Genomic DNA, 20,075 nt, shown 5'->3' with positions numbered 1-20,075 from the left:
AGGGGAGTCCTCCTCTTGAGGAGGCCTGGGGAGAACCCCCATTAAGCAGGGACCACAGGCTGCCCCTCCCCCACAGGGGAGGAGACATAGGCCAGCACCGGCCCCACCCCCACAGGCGCCTGGTCCTTGAACTCAGGGAGCCTGGTGTTTATCCACCGAGCTGGCCCAGGGCTGCTTCTGCGGCAGGCGGGGCAGGCGGCCGGACAGTTCTCCAGGCCTCTCAGCCGGGCCTCTCCGTGGAAGAACAGGCTCTTTGGAACAGCAACGTCTGGTGCTGGCCGCTAGAGAGTCCTTAGGCCAAGGAGGAGGCCGGTCAGAGGGCTGCAGAAGGACTTCCCGCCTCTGTCTGCTCCCAGCTGGGCTGAGTGCGAGGAGGCACTGTCAGCTGTGCCCCAGAGCCCGGCGGCTGGAGGAGCAGTGGAAATGCAGGCGATTCCGCCTGCTGCCTTCCAAGCAGCACCTCGCGGGGCACCGCAGCCCCCAGTGTGAGAGGAGACGTCGCTCTTACACACACACATGCACACGCACACACACGCACACACACCACACAGCTGTGGCCTGCACTTATTCCCTCCTCGGGTTCCATTAATCTGCTGATGAACAGCTCAGCACCCAGGATACCATTTCACTTACATTTACAGAGTTGTTAGAAAGAAGATAGGTGGCAGTCAAAGGCCAGGGCAGGAGTGAGGGCTGGGAAGGGGTGAGGCCACCTCCTGGAACGAGGCCCCGATCCTCCCGCCCCACAGAGCCCACCCGTGCCGAGAGCTCTGCACCGGTGTCATCCGAGGCTTGTGAAGTGGGCTGATGAGAAGGGGGCCCCCAGCACCTCGGGGCTGATGGGAAGGGGGAGCCCCCCCCGGCACCTCGGGGCTGATGGGAAGGGGGCCCCCAGCACCTCGGGGCTGATGGGAAGGGGGAGCCCCCCCCGGCACCTCGGGGCTGATGGGAAGGGGGCCCCCAGCACCTCGGGGCTGATGGGAAGGGGTGAGACCCCCCCAGCACCTCGGGGCTGATGGGAAGGGGAGCCCCCCCCAGGCACCTCGGGGCTGATGGGAAGGGGGAGCCCCCCCTGGCACCTCGGGGCTGATGGGAAGGGTGAGACCCCCCCCACCGGCACCTCGGGGCTGATGGGAAGGGGTGAGATCCCCCCAGCATCTCGGCGCTGATGGGAAGGGGGAGCCCCCCTCCCGGCACCTTGGGGCTGATGGGAAGGGGAAGCCCCCCCCCCCCCCCCCGGCACCTCGGGGCTGATGGGAAGGGGGAGCCCCCCGGCACTGCGCTGGGAAGGGTGAGCACTTCACCTTCCGGCCCAGGCCCTGTGCGGGGTTACTGCCCCTGCACTCGCCACTGGCTGCCCCCCCCCCCCCCGCCTGCGGCTGGACGGGCAAAGGCCACCGGGCTGGCCAGGAGCCCAGCAGCACAGGCTGGGATTCCTGGCGGGAGCGAGACCGGCTTGGCTGGGTCTGTGAGGAGGGCTCCCCGCAGGCCCCGCCAGCGTGCCACCCTCACGGGCAGGGAAGAGGCCTTCACAGGACACTGGATAGGGGAGAGGTCCTACCTGTTCAGGACCACCGGAACACACGTTCCAGTCCTGCCGCCTGGTGTAACCCTCGCTCGAGACTGCCAGAATGAACCCCGGCCTCAGAGCCCACCTGCCCCCCATGCCCAATCCCAAAGAGGAAGTCCCTCAAGGCCACCCCATTTGAAAGGCACAGGAGGCCCATGCAGCCATCTCCCCAGCCCGGGCTGCCCTTCCCCAGGTCAGGACACCTGGCTGCCAGCCATCCAGGGCAGGAAGACCCGCCCCTGTGCCCGTCCTGGGCCCAATGAGGGGCTAGGGGAGGGGCTGGGGTGGGCCCCGCTGGTCCCACCCTGCTGGCTGCCAGCGCCCCCGCACCTCTGGTCTCTGCCTCCGAATCTACAGACAGAGATGTCCAGCCTCCAAGAGCTGTGCTCCGGCCTGCCCCTGCAGCCCCTCCCCGAGAACCGGGGCCGCCGGCCAGGGGTGCCTCACGCCCCAGTCAGGACCCCCGGGCTCAGCCCTGAGGAGGAACAGGTAATGCATCCGTCCTGATCTTCCCCAGCTCTTGGAGTGGTCTGGGTGGGCGGCCTCCTTCCAGCGCCCCCTGCCTCCAGGAGCTCAGAGCAGGGGCGCCCACGTCCACGCCATGCCAGGCCTGGTCATCCTTAGGGGCCAGCCAGGGCGGCCCTGGGGTTTGGAGCTGTGGTCCCCATGGACAGCTGAGGACGTGCAATCAAGGTCACCGGCCAGTACCTGGTGGCACTGTGGGAGGAGCAGGCGGGGTGTGAAGTGGCTGCCACCCAGACGGGTAAATGTGCACTTGGCCTGGCCCCAGACCCTGTGGCTGAGAGGGGCCAGCCTCCGGGTTCCAGGGCCTCAGACGGGCTATGGGGGCACCTTGTGGTTCAGATGGGGCTGTGGTGGGGCACTGTTGTGACTCCCATACCAGCGGGGTGGTGGGTGTTGCCCCAGGCTGTATCACTTCCCAAGCTGGGCACCAGGCAGGTGCAAAGTGCGTGCCACACTCTCTACCCACCATCCTAAGCGTCTGCATCTCCCCTGCCTAACCTGCCACAACCCTGAAGCCCCCGCGCCATCCAGTCCTTCCTTGGGGTCAAGCAGCTTGGTCCCTGGGCAGGCTTGGGCCGATGATGAGCCAGAAGAGAGAGGAGCTGGCCGGCCTCTGTGGAAGGAGGTGGCAGGGATGAAGGAGGGCTCCCCGCGGAGGGGTGGTGCGGGGCGCGGGCTGACGAGAGCCAGGAGGTCTCTGAGCACACCGACAGATTTCAGACTCGTCACGGGGCTGTCAGGCCCTGCATGGCGCCTGGGCCGCTGCCTCTCACCGCCCACTCTCCCCCCCGCACCCCCTCAGCTGGCGCTGCGGAACGCCCTGCGCTACTTCCCCCCCAGTGCCCAGGAGCTGCTGGCCCCCGAGTTCGCCCAGGAGCTGCGCCTGTACGGACACATCTACATGTACCGGCTCTGCCCCAGCATGGAGATGAAGTGAGTCAGGGCTGCGGGGGTCACAGCCAGGGCCACACGGGACGGGAGGTCATGGTAGGTGAGGAGAGGGGCTGGGTGGCATCCGTGTGCTGGGGGGCTGGAGCTGCCTGCACCCCTGTCCTGACCAGGAGATGGGGACCTGTCAGCTGAGCCGCCCTGGCCGGCCCCTCATCCTGGGCAACTGGGGAGCCAACTGCGTACAAAACCCTGTTGGGAAGCGGGGCCTTGCCCATGGCCGGAGGCCGGGCGGCGGGGCGGGAGGGGCGGCGTCTCAGCCTGGCACAGCAGCCTCCACAGGACGTGGCGGGCTGGCCTCGCCTGGGAATGCCAGCCCACGGCTCTGCGGAGGCTGGAGCCTGCGCTGGGGCGTCCGTCCCGGGAGCTGGGTGCTGCCTCCAGCCTCAGAAGCTGGGTCCCGCCAGACCAGTCCCCCAGAGCTGGCCACGCCCCTCGCTCTCAGTACCCGTGCTCGGAGCACCTCTGGTGCCCAGCAGTGTTGGATGGGTGAATGGAGGACACTGCCTGGGGCAGAGGCGTCAGCTCCTGCGGCTTTCTCCCTCGGAGTTCTTGTTGAGACAGGAGGAGGTTGGATAGGGTGGGTTGTGGGAACTCAGATCACCTAGGGCAGAGGGGCGGCCCTGGGGGATGGACCCCACGCGCATGCCTCACACTCCACATGCGCACCCCCAGGCGGGGCCCCAGGGAGGGCTGTGTGCCGGCTCTCACAGACTCGGCCGTGGCCAGGCAGGAAGGAGCGGGTGCCTCGCTTGGTCACGCCTGGTGCTGGCCCTCCCCTGGCTCTTGCAGGGCCTACCCCATCGACCAGTACCCCTGCCGGACCAAGGCCGCGGCTGCCATCATGCACATGATCATGAACAACTTGGACCCTGCCGTGGCCCAGGTAACAGCACTGCCCAGTAGAAACAGCACAGGACACATAGTTGAGGCTTTAAAGCATTTCGTGTAATTAGAGATCCTCCCGAGGCTAAGAGGTTAACCCAGGGCAGTCCCAGCCCTTCTCCCGGCTCCCCACAGTCTCAAATCCAGGGCTGTAAATGCCTCCATAACTCCAATTTACAAGAGCCGAAAGAACAAAAAGAAACAGTTACTATGTTTCATTTATCCCAATAGGTCCCAAGCCTTCTGTTGTTTTAACACTTAATAAAGTATTGCTGGCAAAGTGTGTTATATTCTTTTCATACTAAGTCTCTGAAATTGCAGTGTCTTTTACATAGGAGCATCGCTCCAAGGCCCCCCATGGCCCAAGACTGCTATATTGGATGCCATGGATCCCACACGAGTTCCCACAGCGGCTCCTCCTAGCCCCACTCCTGCCTGTCTGGGGCAGCTAGAGGATAGGCCCCGCCCAGTGCACTGCCCACCCCCGCCCCGCCCCCTCTCAGACCCACATCTCCCCCAGTTTCCACAGGAACTCGTGACCTATGGAGGAAACGGGCAGGTATTCAGCAACTGGGCTCAGGTACGTGCACTGGGATCCCACCTCCTCCCCGCCTGGGAAGGCCCGGAGCTCCCCACTCTGCCCCTGGGGCCTGGAGCTGTTGGGGGCATCTTAGCTATAACTGAAGACTCCACTCGGGGAGCCCCAGGGGGAAAGGCTACCCGGAGGGGCTGGGCCACGGGCCCTGGGTGGTCTGGGAGTCCCTGGAGTGCCCCCAACACTTACACGGCCCTGCGCGGTCCCTCCCTGCAGTTCTGGCTCACCATGTCCTACTTGTCGAAAATGACAGAGGAACAAACCCTAGTCATGTACAGTGGACACCCACTGGGCCTCTTCCCCAGCAGCCCTGGCGCCCCGAGGCTGGTCATCACCAACGGCATGGTAGGTGGGGGGGGGGGGGTGACGCTGCTGGGCGGGGGCTGGGCTGCGGGAGGGGGAGGAGGGAGGACGCTGTCTGTGGGCCCCCATTGTCTGTTCCTTTCCCAGGTCATTCCCAACTACTCCTCCAGGACAGAATACGAGAAACTCTTTGCCCTGGGCGTCACCATGTAAGTTGCTGCGTGCGGCTGGCTAGCACGGCCTTCCATCCATCACCACGCCGGCCGCCCTCAGCTCCGCACTCTTACACAGTCCTCCAGAGTCAGGCCACTGCAGACATAGCCCGGCCATGTCTTCCTTACGCGTTCTAGAGGTTTCCTGTAAATGTGTACGGACATGTACACAAAAGAACATAAAGTTGGGGTTCTGTATTTCTTCCGAGACTGCGTTATGAGCTAGCTCAGACATAGTCACAGGTGAATCCCTGAGTTCTCTTGGGTAGTGGGGAGTTCGTGTGGGCAGCCAGGCCTGGCACCGCTCAGCCCTCACTGTGCTCAGGTACGGGCAGATGACGGCGGGCAGCTACTGCTACATCGGCCCCCAGGGGATCGTCCACGGCACCGTGGTGAGAGAGGGGCCCCCAGAAGTGGGGTGGGCCTGCGAGGTGAGCGTGCGGGCTGAACTTGAGCCCTGGCCTCCCCGTCTCAGCTCACAGTGCTGAACGCCGGGCGTCGGTACCTGGGGGTGGAGGACTTGGCTGGCAAGGTCTTCGTCACCTCCGGCCTCGGCGGAATGAGTGGCGCGCAAGCCAAAGCGGCCGTCATTGTGGGCTGCATCGGGGTGATAGCAGAGGTGAGCGGGAGGCCTGGCTCCCTCCTCCTCCTTCCCTCCCTCCCTCTTCTTTCCCTCCCTCCCTTCCCTCCCTTCTCTTTTTTCCTTCCTCCTCCCTTCCCTTTCTTTCCTTCCCTCCCTCCCTCCTGGAGTTGCTCATACCCCTCCCTTCCCTTCTCTCAGGGCCTTTCCCACAAAGCCTTGCCCCCCTCACTGGGTAGACCCCAGGCCCTGCCAGCACAGACTTCCACCTGCTCCGTGCCCCTTGACCTCCCTGCTCAGGGCCCTTGACCCGGCTTCCACACAGCCACGAGTGTCTGCTCATGGACACTGCTTCCCTGGGCCCCTCCAGACCCGGGGTCCGGGTGGGGATGGAGTGTGAACAGCTCAGTCAGGAGCGGGAGGCAGGCCAGCAGCGGAGACTACCCAGGGCTCTGGCCCTCATGACAACGGTGGGTGACGGGAGGAAGGGGAAGGAGAGTAGGAAATGGTGAGCCGAGGTGTCCAGGGACACTGGTGCTACATCCATACGGCCTCATCCCGCACAGCACTGACTGGGCTGCGGGCAACAGGAGAGACCCACAGAAGATCACGAAGGGACCGGAGACGAGGCCTGAGTGCTAGAGTGCTCGTCTAGCAAGCACCAGGCCCTGACTCCAAACTCCTGTCCTGTAATAATAATGATATTAACGGTGCTCCACATGGCCAGAGAGCCTGTGCTGAGATTTAGCACGGGGTAACACAGCAGGTCCCGTACATCATTAACATCATCATCATAGTAGTTCTCCACAGGATCAGAGAGCCTGTGCTGAGATTTAGCACGGGGTAACACAGCAGCTTCTGTCCATAGCACTTTCTTTTTCTTGTTTCACCAGCAGTGATGTTGGTTCTGAAGCTCAGGACTATCAGGGGCAACATCTCTAGATTCTCCTCATGGATACAAAACAGCTGCTTAGCTCCAGCAACTCTTCCACATTGAAGTCAGGAACAACAGTGAGAAGGGAAGTGTCAGCTAGGATTATTTCCACTGGGAAGTTGTGTCTCAGAAACCCTTGCTCATTGATTAGTCTTGGGCCAGACAGATGTCCTGTCCACGGGCAGGTGACTGAAGGTGATTCATCTCCGGGGGCTGAGCACAGTGTCACCCTGAACGGATGGCCAGGGGGTGGCCCAGGCGTCCTGCAGCGCCAGCTGGGACTGCCCGCAGTGCGGTGGTCTCCGTGGTGGTGAAATGGGTGACGGGCAGCCTTGTGTCTCACGGCCCCAGGTTGACAAAGCTGCGCTTGTAAAACGCCACCAGCAGGGCTGGCTGATGGAAGTGACGGACAGCCTGGACCACTGCATTGCCAGGCTCAGGTACAGCGCCCGCTCTGCTCGGAGCAGCCACGCCTGCGTGGAAGGGGCGGGGAGCAGGACTGTCCAGGACCTGACACCTGGCTGCAGGCGGGCACACTCCTGTGCCCGCAGAGGCCTTGCGGGGGAAGCTGGCTGCAGGAGGTGGCTTTCTGAGTTCCGTTTCTCACCATTACTGCTGGCGTGCGGGAGGCTGTGGCGTTTGCTTCTTTGGTGGCTCTGGTGGGTTGGGGCCAGTGTCTTGCTGGCCATGGCTTAGGGAAGCGTGTGTGACCTGTTTGCCCACTGTGGCCGTGTCCACCTGCTCACCTGTCTGGGAAGGTCGGCCGCAGGGGTGTGCCTCCCAGCCCAGGGGCCGGCAGCGCACGGCCTGCTCCCCAAGGCACGACGCTGTCCCTGCAAGGCCGTGCTTCCTCCCACCTTCTGTGCACCAAAAGTGCTCGCGTTTCCTGCCTTTCTATTTTCCCAAATACTGTTGGCCTTCTGGGAGCCCTCCGAAGCCCCTGCCCCCAGGGAGCCCTCCGGAGGCCCAGTTCCATCCACAGCAGCCATGGCTGCAATTCCCCGATCCTCTGGGGAGGGGCGACTGGCCCCACCACGGAGTCCCAGCTAGACTATTCCATGTGGAGTGTCTCCTCTTCTGCATCCTGGGCACACTGTGGCAGCTGGCGGGCCCCACGCCCACCCACAGCCCCTCTCGGGCTCCGGAATCTGTTGGTTTGCCAGCGTTGCGCTGCCCGGCGTGGTGGGGACAGCCGGTGCAGGTGGCTGTGGACACACGTGATGGCCATCTGTTTTGTTCCCATGTCCTTCTAGGGTAGCAAGAAAAAACAAGGAGGTTCTGAGCCTTGGCTACCATGGCAACGTAGTGGATCTCTGGTAGGTGGTGGTGGAGGTTGGTGGTCTTGGGGACCTCCATGTAGGCAGATTCCCCAAGCAGAGTTCCCAGCACCAGCCCGGACCTCCCAAGACGCAAGCCCCGAGCCTGGTTCTATCCCACTGTGGACGGCTGGCATCCTGCAAGGCCTACCGCGCCACACAGGCCCCGTCCACGGGAAAGTGGCCCAAGGGTGGGAAAATGGGCGCCGACCACCAGGAGCCGGCACCCCCGGCTCTCGGCCTGCCCTGCGCTGAGCGTCCCGCTGCTGCCCCCAGGGAGCGGCTGGTCCATGAACTGGACACGACCGGGGAGCTGCTGGTGGATCTGGGGTCAGACCAGACATCCTGTCACAACCCGTTCAACGGCGGCTACTACCCCGTGCAGCTCAGCTTCTCAGAGGCCCAGAGCCTCATGGCCTCCAACCCGGCTGCCTTCAAGCGCCTGGTGCAGGAGAGGTAGGGCGGGTGGGTCCCTCGGGGTGGGCCGCCGGGCCTGGGCTCCACCTGGCATCTGGTTCTCACAAGGCTGGCTGTGTGGAGGGGGGGGGGGGGTCGTCATTGCCGAGCCGAGCCTCCTGTCAGAGGCTCCTGGGGCGGGGGCCCAGTGGACAGGGGTCACCAAAATCCTCAGCCTGCAGTCAGTGCTAGGGAGGTGCGGGCGCTGATCTGCAGCTGGCTGACCCAGCGAGCGGGTGGCCGGCCATGGAGGGCACACAGGGTTACACAGATGACTGGCAGGGCCGATCCAGGCACGCAGGGAGGGCACAGGGCACAGCAGGCCTGGCACGGCTTTCTGGCCTGGACGGAGCGGCCATGAGGCCCCGCTGAGCTGACCGGACGCTGCCCCGCAGCCTGAGGAGGCACGTGGACGCCATCAACAGGCTGGCCAGGGAGAAGCTCTTCTTTTGGGACTACGGCAACGCCTTCCTCTTGGAGGCACAGAGAGCAGGTGAGGGGGGGCTGGGGAAGGGGGTCCTCGGGACTGGGGAGGGGGCGGGGGTCCTCGGGACTGGGGAGGGGGCGGGGGTGAGGGGCTTGGGACTGGGGAGGGGGCGGGGGCTCGGGACTGGGGAGGGGGCGGGGGGCGGCTCGGGACTGGGGAGGGGGCGGGGGTGGCTAGGGACTGGGGGGGCTCGGGCCTGGGGGGGGCTCGGGCCTGGGGGGGGGCTCGGGACTGGGGACGGGTGCAGGCCAGCTGCCCTCCTGCGGCTTCATCTGGCAGCTCAGCCAGGGGTCACCCAGAGGGGGGGCCTGGGCGCCGGGCTCTCGGCCTCGGTTTCCCCGGTGCTGTCGTGTGCAGCGCGATCCCGGGTGGAACTCCCTCCGGGCTGAGCGGGCAGCGTCCCCTTGCCGGGCTGGCACGGCGCGTCGGCTCGGCTACTGTAGCAGGTTCCAAAGGCCGAGAGAGGAGCCCGGCGCCGGGCCCCCTCCAGCCTCTCGGCGGCCCCCGCGGGCTCCGGAGCGCCCGCCCGGCGACGGCAGGCCATGCCCGGGGCTTCGTGCCCCAAAGGCCCCGCGGTCCGCCCAGCCTCCGCCGGCCTCAGCCCCGCGATTCCGCGCAGGAGCGGACGTGGAGAAGAAGGGCGCCGGCAAGATGGAGTTCCGCTACCCGTCCTACGTCCAGCACATCATGGGGTGAGCGGGGCGGCCCCCAGGGCCCGGGGCGGCCTCAAGCACCGGCCCGCCCCAGAGCCACGTGCCCGGGTCCTCGAGGGCCCAGAGTGAGGGGCGCGGGGCGCAGCGGTGACAGGCCGCGTCCCCAGAGAGCAGCCCAGGCCTGCGGGCGGGCAGGCTCACCGCCTGTGATTACCCGACGTGCCCTGCGGCGGGGGCGGGGCCGGCGGGGGCGGGGCCGCGAGACCAGGTGTGGGCGGGTCCCGGCGGGGGCGGGGCCGCGAGACCAGGTGTGGGCGGGGCCGCGGGGACCCCACCATGGGCGGGGCCACGGGGACCAGCCTTGGGTGCAGGCCAATTGGGTGCAGAAGGGACCCAAGGGGGGAGGTGGCGAGGAGGTCACAGGGCACCTGCTCACAGCTGCCGTGGGGTCGAGCAGGGTGCAGGCAGCTGGCTGCAGGCAGCTGGGCTTCCTGGGGAGAGAACGCGGGGGGGGGGGGGGGGGGGGGGAGGGGGGGGGAGGAACCTGAGGCATGCGCCCAGCCGGGCCCGAGCCTGGGAGGCCCCGGGTGGCCGAATCCTTCTGTTCCGGTCGCCGCAGCACCCAAGCTGGGCTGCCTGGAAAGCAAGCCTCCTTCATCGGCCACCTGACTGTTCATCTTGAAGTGACAGCAGTTGACAAGATGTCTTCTTGTCCCTGTCCTCGCTGCCTGCTCCTGCAGGTGGAGACATACAGGCTGCAGGAGGACACGGAGAGCTGAGGGGCCCCAGAAACTGCCCCGTTCCTCCTGAGGGCGGACCACACGCTGTTCCAGCCCTAGGCGGGAGCTGTGGCCTAGCAGCCGAGCTGAGCGGCCTGTTCCCACAGGGACATATTCTCCCAGGGGTTCGGGCCTTTCCGCTGGGTGTGCACGTCGGGAGACCCCCAAGACCTGGCCGTCACCGACCAGCTGGCCACTTCTGTGCTGGAGAGGGTCATCGCGGATGGAGGTAAGGTGGACGGTGGGCTCCCGGGGTCCCCCCTGCAGGGCAGCTCGCAGATAGTGCAGATTCTGCCCGGGACCCCAGGCCCCGCCGGCATTTGTGACTGAGACACAAAGGCAGCGACCTGAGGCACCCAGGAAGATTCTGCTTGAGGGTCCTGAGCCAGGGAAGCCCTGTCCACGCTCTGCCTCACACGGCTCTTGAGGTTGCTGGTCAGGGCTGGCCGCCACCTTGCCAGTCAGCTTTCCACCCTCCCTTCAGCTGAGGAGTTCAAGGCTTCCGTCTGTAGTGGGCCGCTGACACGCCAGTGCGTCACAGTGGGAGTCTGGGGTAGAGCTAGTGGCTGACAAGGGAGAGGAAGGGCAGGGTCCCGACCCCCGTGGAGAGCGCCCTCCCCCTCCCCCCCCCCCCCCCAGGCCCTCCCTGCCTTTCATTAGACTCTGCCTCTCAAGGCTGCCACCACCTCCAATTCCCAGCACTCGGTTCTTCGGGGAACATTTCAGATCCAAACTCCAGGAGCCTCTGGAGGTGACTGAAGCCAGGGAGCCTGGGGCTCAGGCGGCTTAGCGGTCACGGCCAGCCAGGGCTGGGCAGCCCTTGACCCACTGCAGCCCTCTCTGGCCTGCCTAGCTCCCAGCCCCTGGGGGCGCCGCAACACCGGCCTTGTTTCATGCCTGTCAGCAGCACTTCCGACCAAGCTGCCCCACGCAGGCCCCCTCGAGGCTTCTGCGTACCTGCACTTCCCAGGCTCCTGTGGGGCCGTGCCGGTGCTCAGTGACTCAGTCTTCCTGTGTCCACACATCCCTGACGCCTTCTTACACCCTGCTGTTCTTCTGAATCCAGTTGATGGCATGCAGGTCACATCCTGAAGACAGTGGGGAATGTCCCAGGCTGTCCTGGCTCCCTCTCCTTTCCCAGTGGCTTCCCCTCGGGCCTGGCATGGCCACTCCCCTGTGTGGGCCCATCAGCCTTTGCTGCAAGTCCCGCCAGTACCTTTTAAGCCTGCAGCCCACTCCAGGTTCAGCGGGCTGCAGTGGGCCCCTGGAGAGAGGGCTGCAGAGCCAGGCAGAGGGTAGCCGGGCACCTAGGTGGGCAGAGTCAGGCCAAAGGAGGAAGATCCCAGAGCTCTGCTGTGTGGAATCCCGTCCAGGGCCCTCTCAGCTTCTGGGACAGCTGCCCGGCCTTCGGCAGGTGCTGCTGGGTGTCTGGCTGCAGGCGTGCCAGTGTCCAGCAGTCACACCTGCCAGTGACCGCAGCCTAGGTGTTCCCAGCACAGCTGCCCTTGGGCTGTGATGGGCCTGGGGCCCGGGGTTCATGCTGTCGGAGCAGCCATTCCGAGGTGGCTCCATGAGGCTGAGGTAACCTCGGGAGTGTAGATTCAGCCAAGGGCAGTGAAGCCACAGGCACGGAGGAGCAGGAGGTTTTTAGGTGTAAGTTTATTGAAGGATGGTTTTAGCAGTCGCAGTGCTAGCCACTGACTCACATGACTTCCAGTAAGTTACCGGTCTGTTCTCAGAGCTGGCTCCTGCAGGCTCCTCACGCCATGGCTACCACCCTGTCATTCGCCCTCAGATAGATCGAGCTTATTCCCACCTCAGGGCCATTGCACTGGCTGTGCCGTCTGCCCAGCGCTGTTCCACACAGCTCTGTGCAGCCTGCACCTCAGAATTAGGACTCACCCTGACCATCACCTTCTTGGAAGCTTTTGGTCCCGTTACCCCACCACCCCCATTTCCTCATGGCCAACTGCTGTCGGAGCTCCTTGTACTATGTCTGGCATGCACGGGGGAAAGGCATCAGGCAGTGGTCCATGAAGTAATCCCTGTATGCTGCCTTCCGGAGCTAGGGACCTTGGTGGGAAGGTGTGGTGGCCCCGAGCCTGGCTCCAGCAGCCCCTCGGGAGCGGATGCCCGAGGCTCTCTCTTCCTTCTGCCTGCAGTGAAGGAGTCTGTGAAGCTGCAGTACCTGGACAACATCCGCTGGATCCGAGAGGCTGCCAAGCACCAGCTGGTGAGGGCGGGGCCTGGGTGGGCGGGGCTGGGAGGCAGCACACAGGGCTGGGGGCTCTCCCAAGCCGGCCTGGGAGTGCCGTTCTGCTTTGGGGCCTCTGCACATTGTGTCCTGAGGGCTGCAGACCTGGACTGTGTGACATGATGGCACCCCCAGCTGGCCATCTGGGAGAGGCACTGTCACCTCCCCAAGAGCTGGAGAAAGGAGTCCGGCCCTGTAAGGGGCGGCCTGGAGAAGCCGGAGCTGGGACTGCTGGCAGGAGCTCGGGCTGTGCACGACAGTGCAGGGGTCCTCCAAAGTCACCGACAGAACCCATGAGCCGGTGCCAGTGGCTCACGCCTGTCATCCTAGCCACAGGAGGCTGAGATCTGAGGATCGTAGTTCAAAGCCAGCCCGGGCAGGAAAGTCCATGAGACTCTTATCTCCAGTGAACTGCCCAAAATCTGGAAGTGGAGCTGTGGCCCAAGTGGTAGAGTGCTAGCCTTGAGCAAAAGCAAAGCAGCTCAGGGATGATGCCCAGGCCCCGAGTTCAAAGAAAAAGGCGGGGAAGATCATACACCCACTAGGGTTTTCAGCTCTGTGAACAGGGAGTGAGATCTCCAACACGCACGTTGTGCACGTGTTTCTATCAGCAGCGTTCACCACAGCTAACATGCAAAAGCAATCCAGTGTCCATGTGAATGGAATGGCCGGAGTGGACCCTGCAGAGGGGTACACCAGACATGGTCTTGTTTAGGGGCCACTGCTGTTTGGCCTTAACAAGGAAGGGGCCTGGGAGGCCTGCTGTTGCCCAGGGCAGTAGACCGGCGGAAAGGACAAGTGCTGTGTGGTTCCCTAGAGCAGCAGCGTGCGCACGCGTGCGCTCACAGGGCTGACGAGCTGCAGGCGGGGACCTGGAGACAGAATGTCAGTTCAGGGAAGATTAAAAAGTCCTAGAAGCGATGGTTAGACGGTTGCACTGTAGTATGAACTTATTAAATGCCATCGAGCTGGGCACTGAAAACGGCCAAGATGATCGGTTCTATGTAATCGACATAGAAACAACCGGGAAACTGTGCTTGACGGTGCAGGCCTGCAGTCCCAGCCTCTCCAGAGGGCGTGGTGGAAGGGGATGTCAGCAAGGCCTGTCTCAGGAGCAAAATGCAAATGGAAGGGCGGAGGGAGGGGGGCTCCAATGTTAAGAGTGCTTGCCTTGCCTGTGTGAGACCTTTGGTTCAATCTCTAGTGAAGGTGGGGGGAGGAGGAAGAGGAGGTGAGCTCTGACGTAGTAAGCGGGTGGTAGCTACTGGGGTTTGAACTCAGTACCTTGAACTTGGTTTGACTGGTGCGCTACCACTTTAGCCACACCTCTCCTGCCCTGCTTTCTGCTACTTGTTTTGGACATGGAATCTTGTAAGCGTTTCTCCCTAGTCTGGCTTGGGAACAAGATACTGAAGATCTCAGCCTCCTGAGTAGCTAGGATCACAGATGTGAGCCACGGCACCCAGATAAACTTGGTTATTTTTTTCTTTCTTTTACCCAGTCCTGGGGCTTGAATTCAGGGCTTGGGCGCTGACTCTCTGAGCCTCTTTGTGTTCAAGGCTAGTGCTCTACCACTTGAGCCACAGCCCAGGACACCCAGCTTAAATCTAGCAATTTTATATCAGCACTTTTCCAGTCTGGACCCAGGGAATTTTTTTTTTTTTTTTGGTTGGTCGTAGGGCTTGAACTCTGGGCCTGGACACTGTCCTTGCGCTCTTCAGCTCAAGGTGAGCACTCTACCACTTGAGCCACAGCACTACTTCCAGTTTTTGAGTGGTTTATTAGAGATAAGAGTCTCATGGACTTTCCTGCCTGGGCTGGCTTTGAACCGTGATCCTCAGAACTCAGCCTCCTGAGTAGCTAGGATGACAGGCATGAGCCACCAGCGCCCGGCTTGGACCCAGGGAATTTGAGCAGCCCAGCAGCAGTGATTTTACACCTGTGGATTTCCCAAAAAAGACATGTTGCCGCAGGTGCGAGCGAAGTAGGCCTGCAACTGAAACACATAGACAGAGGAGGCCAGCTGTGTGGCAACTGGCAAGTCTGGAGGCTGGGATGTGCTGCATGTCCAGCCCACAGACGCCAGTGTGGTCCACACACAGCACCCGCTGGGGTCCACACAGACCAGACAGCCTGTGGCCCCCATGACCCTCTTCCGAGGGGCTCTCCCGGAAGAGCCTTGGGAAGTCCTCTGTCCTGCACCCCAGGCCTGTGTGGTCTGCCCCGCTGGAGTCCTCCAACAGCACCGCAGCCCCACCTCCTGTGTCGTGGCCGGGCTGGGCAGAAGCTCCCGCTGTGGTCCGCACAAGGAGGCGGGGCAGAACTCCGGCTAACGGTGACTCAGACCCTGTGCCTGTCTCTGTTATCAGTGTTCTCGGCCATGTTGCATGGCTACACAACTGGACTGGCCATCAGGCCGCACACAGGGCCTTGGGGCCCCTGCGTGACATCCCCACATCACCAACAGCCCCCCTTCCTTCCGCAGGTGGTGGGCTCCCAGGCCAGGATCTTGTACTCAGACCAGAAAGGCCGCATAGCCATTGCTGTGGCCATTAACCAGGCCATCGCCAGTGGGGCGATCAAGGTGACGTGTCCTGTGCCTGTGTCCTCTCCCCGGCTGCTGCTCATCATCCAGGCCTGGCCCTGAGGCCCCCCGCCCGAGCCGCTGCCCTATCAACCAGCCCACCCTCCCTGGCCTCAGTAGCCTGGTGTCCAGGGAGCGTTTGCCTTCCCCTGAGTGCCTCTGGCCTCAGGGAAACAGAAGAGCCTCAGCCTCTGTGGAGCAGATGGGCAGAGGGACTCAGAGATGAGCCAGGCTGGGACCCAGCCCCTGCTTGGGAAATGAGGGGGGACGGCAGCCCTGAGAGAAGGAAGGGAAGGAGGTGGGGAGGGGCTGGCAGTGAACTCCCCCCCCCCCCCCGTCTCTGAGTGTGGGTCATAGTAAGGGGTACCAGTGTTCCTTTCTCTGTAACTTTGGGCAGGTCAGATATCTGCTCCAAGCCTCAGTTTCCCTATCTGTGAGAGGAAGATTGTATTAGAACCTCAGTGCGTGGGTATGAGGATGAAATGCGGTGTCTCTACAAAGCCCTGTCACCCAGATCTTTTTAGTTACCTTTCCAATCTATGGCACACTTCCCTGCCACTGAAGGGCATGGGACCTTGGGTGGCCTGCCAGGCACAGCCACCCTGCCCTTCCGTCTCAGAGGTTTGGGCCACACCGCGCTCACTAGCTGGCACCTCTCTGTTCAGAAGCACCTACAACGTTCACAGTCAGACTCGGCGTGGCTGCTTCTCCCACGTGATATCTCTGTCCTCAGAGACTCTCAACACAAAAAGGCTCTCAGCAATGACCAAGGCCCAGAGAGGGGAGGTGACCTGCCCCAGGCCACACAGCCATGCCCACCAGCCTTCCCCCTCCCGGGGCTCTCTGCCAGCCCCTGCTCTCACCACACAGGCTCGGGGGCCAGCGAGAAGCCCAGTTCTGGTACAGCGTGTGTGGGGTTACATCTCTGCTTCCCTGTTAACAAGCTGTGTGCGGCAGATCAAGTCCCCAGCCTTGCTGTGTGTCAGTTTTCGTGGTTGGAAGGGGTGTGGTAGCCGTGCTGTTGGGATGAGGGGTGTGGAGGCGGTGCGTGGACAGGGCCCAGCGCACCGGCACTGTCGGGCTCAGGGGAGTGTTCGTAGCTCCGGGGGACAGCAGAAGTGGCTGTTTCTTTGGGAGGGGTCTGTTTTCAAGAGCAGAGTCTGCCTGGCTCCTGAAGCGGCCCCCTTGTGCCCCGCCCCTGCTGGGCAGCCCCGGTGGATGCCGGCTGATGGACACTGCCCCACCTGCAGGCGCCGGTTGTCCTGAGCCGCGACCATCACGACGTGAGCGGCACTGACAGCCCCTTCCGGGAGACCTCCAATATCCACGACGGCTCTGCCTTCTGCGCAGGTGAGGAGAGCCCGCAAGTCCTGCCGAGCAGCCATGCTGGGACCTGGGTTCTCTAGTGGAGTCACGCAGAACCTTTCCTTTTCAATCATCCCTGCCTGCGAGGCTTAGGGAAGTGGTGTCTGGCTTCCTGCAGCTCCCAGAACCACAGCCCGCCTCATTCTTTCGCTCTTCTGCCTGTGGGTGCTCTTAGCTGGTGCCCTGCGTGGAAGAGTTCACCAGGGGAAGAGGTGATGGGCTGTGGGCAGCTGCCAGCTCCCCCTGCTCCAGCCTGGGTTCTTCTAGCACACGCCATTGCTGTTTCTGGAGTTTCCTGTCTGTTTCTGTCCCCGTCTCTGGAGTCTCCAGTCCCTGCCCCGCTCTGCAGGCTGCTGCACTGTCCTGAGCAGTGCGGTGCCGGGCCCACCCGGCACAGGGAACTATGGGTAATGGGCTCCTGTCTCTGCAGACATGGCTGTGCAGAACTTCGTGGGAGATGCCTGTCGAGGAGCCACCTGGGTGGCACTTCACAATGGAGGAGGTGTGGGCTGGTAAGGAGCTGCCAGGGGGCAGCCGGGCTGGGGAGGAAGTCTTGGGGATTCTGTGGGGGCAGGGCCGGGCCTGGGGCCGTGGCAGCTAGCCCACTGGCAAGAGGGCTGGAGGGAGGGGTGCAGGAGTCACCTGGCACAGGGCACTCTGGCCTCCTGGCGGGAACCAGCCCTATGGATGGTCCAGACGGGACCCGAAGCGGGAGAGCTGGACAGGCCTGTGAGGTCAGAGACAGGAGTCCAGGCACACATTCAAGGTGAGGTTCGGGGTGGAGCAGTTCCCCCAGGGAGGAGCCAGAGGCTGAGGGTCCCCGCAGTGCTGACAGAACGTCCCCGAAGGCAGAACCCTGAGCAAAGGCCCAGGCCGGACGCAGCATAACCTATCGAGACAGGCCCCGGCGGGGATGGAGGCCCCGACTCACGGAGAAGGAAGGCCAGGGCAAGTGCAGAAAGCAGGCTAGCAAGGACGTCCCTGAAGCTCCAGTCCCATCTGCTCAGAGAAGAAGGAAAAGACAGCACGCGGAAGCCAGCTGGAGAGCCAGCGGCACTCAGAAATGCACTGATCACAAAATGAGAAACACTGAAAACAGGTCAGGTAGTAGGAAGGACCAAGTAGAAGGGAGGGGCTAGCAGGACACGGGTCACCCAGGCAACGTCAGGAGGAGAAGCAACCGGACTGGGTGGCCTTAGAGACAGTGTGGTGGGAAGGGAGCCTAGCCTGGTGCGGGCCTTGGGCTGGAGCTGGGAGGCTCCCCCGCCAGGCCCATGCACCCTGGTACACACGCTGCGGGCCGCAGAGGCCGGCATGACGTGGCTGCCCCTCTCGGATGCCTCCCCAGGCCACCACCACGCGGGGTATGTGGTAGGGGAGAGGTGTGACCTGGGATCCCGTCTGCCTTGTACAGGGGTGAGGTGATCAACGGGGGATTTGGCCTGGTGCTGGACGGGACCCCTGAGGCCGAGGAGAAAGCCCGGATGATGCTCAGCTGGGACGTCTCCAATGGCGTAAGTCGCCCGGGCAGCTCCAGCTCCCGCTGCGCCTCCATGGCCGTCCCTGTCCACGGCAGCCCTGGGCCGCGGTTCCACACCCTGCAGGGGTGAGGTGCCAAGACCACCATCTAGAACTACTAGATGGAGGGGAGGGATGGGGGAGGGACAAGCCAGAGAGGCATTTTGAAGGTTGATTCTTGAGAGCAGAGAGGAAAGGGCTTCAGGTGACCCCAGTTCCTGGCGGCTGGGTCATCGGTGGAGATTATGAAGGGGTCAGTGGCCAGTTCCAGATCAAGAACAGGTTGCATCAGGGAAGGTTGAGAAAGGATGGGCACACAGAGAGGAGGCCCCTGTGCCCGAGGGCAGAGGACAGGGAGTTTGGGGTGAAACCCGTGGTGGCACTGACCCCAGCTGCTGCACGCCCCCTCCCCCAGGTGGCCCGTCGCTGCTGGTCTGGGAACTCAAAGGCCTATGACATCATCTGTCAGACCATGAGGGAGAACAGCCGTTTGGTGGTGACTCTCCCGCACCAGGTGGCCGATGAGCACCTGCTCCAGCGGGCCCTGCAGCCGTGAGAGGAAGCGGGTCCTCCCCTCCCTCCTCCTCGCCCCTCTCCCCTCAGCCATCCTCAGCCTGCTAGCTACAGCACACCTCTGGCCTCTACACACACACTTTCCATGGCCCTCAGAGTGCCTGGACAGGGTGCGTTGCTAGCCTGCTCTGTGCAGGGCCAAGGTCTCCAGCCAGCCATGCAGAGGACTTGCTACAGCAGGGCCCAATCCAGGGGGAGCCTCGACCTCACGTGGAGTCAGGCCTGAGAGAGGAGAGGGAGGGGCTGGGGGCTGAAGGGGGGGCGGAGGGCCAGGGGGGCTACTGCTTTCCTGTCCTGAGCGACCTGTGACCCCGTTTGCAGATTTTAGGCTCTCTTAGTGAGACTGGAAGCCTCGAATAAAACATTGGAGTCCAACAATAGAGTGGAGTGGCTGTACTAGTAAGCTCTGCGCTATCGTAACAAAACACCTGAGGCAGTCATGAGGAGAAACCGCACGTTCCAGTGGAGGCTGGGCAGCCTCTGGGACTCAGTGCCTGGCACAGCAAGCGGAAGCAAAGGGAAGGCAGGCACACCAGGGGCCATGTACCGGTCACTGCCCCTCCTCCACTTCCCATCTGCCCCTCCTCCACTTCCCATCACCTCCTGTTGGAGATGTGGCTGCCTTTCAAGAGCTCTCTTCCAGGCATAGGGGCCAGAACCTGCCTTTTGGAATCCCAATGTGTTTCTTGCTTAAAGATTTTTCTAAGTCAGAAAGTAAGTGTGGAGCCAGACAGTCCTTCGTGTTCTCCCAACCCTGCAGGCCAAGGTGCCTGGGGGCACGGGCTCTGGGCCTCAGTTTCCTAATCTGTACAAGAGTTAATACCGGAGTCCCCACCGAGAGAAGGCTGTGGGTCTTCATCCTTGCCAGGGGCCACAGGAGGCTCCAGGGAGCACCCCATCACTCAGAACCTCAACCTCTGAGGGGGACTGTCCACATCGCCCTCCAAGATCGTCGTGGTAAAAAACACAACATGAAGTTGTCCACCATGACCACTCTCCAGGGGCAGTGGACACATGCACAGGCTGCGCCGTCCCCAGGACCCGCGCCAGACCTTCCCCTTCCCGAGGGGAAACTGTCCCCACCAAACACCACCCCCCACTGAGCGCCACCTCCCCCACTGAATGCCACCCCCCACTGAGCGCCAACCCCCCCCCACTGAGCACCACCGCCCACTGAATGCCACCCCCCCTAAGTGCCACCCCCACTGAATGCCACCCCCACTGAGCACCCCCCACTGAATGCCACCCCCACTGAGCACCACCCGCCACTGAATGGTACCCCCAGTAAACGCTAATCCCACACTGAGCGCCACCCCCCCACACTAGCACCAACCCCCCCACTAAGCGCCACCCCCCCCACTGAGCGCCACCCCCCCCCCACTGAGCGCCACCCCCAGCACCACCACACGTCGGGGTGTCCAGGGACCTCACACATCAGTTCCCTTTAGCCCCTGGCTGCTTCCCCTCCTGACAGGGGCCCGGGCTCCTCCGCAGGCAGAGGGGCAGGGCGGGCCGGACGCGCGTGCAGAAGCAGCCGG

General features: G+C 63.3%; 1 protein-coding gene across 1 annotated transcript; it reads left to right on the top strand.

Annotated features, from left to right (window-relative positions):
* Positions 1-1,908: 1,908 nt before the first annotated feature.
* Positions 1,909-18,603, top strand: Uroc1 (urocanate hydratase 1). The gene is made up of 20 exons (XM_042679798.1): positions 1,909-2,059; positions 2,898-3,028; positions 3,836-3,929; positions 4,449-4,508; positions 4,740-4,868; positions 4,974-5,035; positions 5,364-5,430; positions 5,514-5,657; positions 6,904-6,992; positions 7,806-7,868; positions 8,145-8,324; positions 8,720-8,817; positions 9,431-9,503; positions 10,351-10,472; positions 12,406-12,476; positions 14,983-15,081; positions 16,332-16,431; positions 16,877-16,958; positions 17,861-17,960; positions 18,380-18,603. The coding sequence occupies exons 1-20, from the start codon at positions 1,934-1,936 to the stop codon at positions 18,518-18,520; spliced, it is 2,031 nt and encodes a 676-aa protein (XP_042535732.1). The 5' UTR covers positions 1,909-1,933; the 3' UTR covers positions 18,521-18,603.
* Positions 18,604-20,075: the final 1,472 nt, after the last annotated feature.

The sequence above is a fragment of the Dipodomys spectabilis genome, unplaced genomic scaffold (assembly GCF_019054845.1).
Source record: "Dipodomys spectabilis isolate Male_0828 unplaced genomic scaffold, ASM1905484v1 ptg000054l, whole genome shotgun sequence".
Lineage (NCBI taxonomy): Eukaryota > Metazoa > Chordata > Mammalia > Rodentia > Heteromyidae > Dipodomys > Dipodomys spectabilis.
The sequence above is the reverse complement of the archived record's forward strand: the minus strand, read 5'-3'. Positions and strand labels throughout refer to the sequence as shown.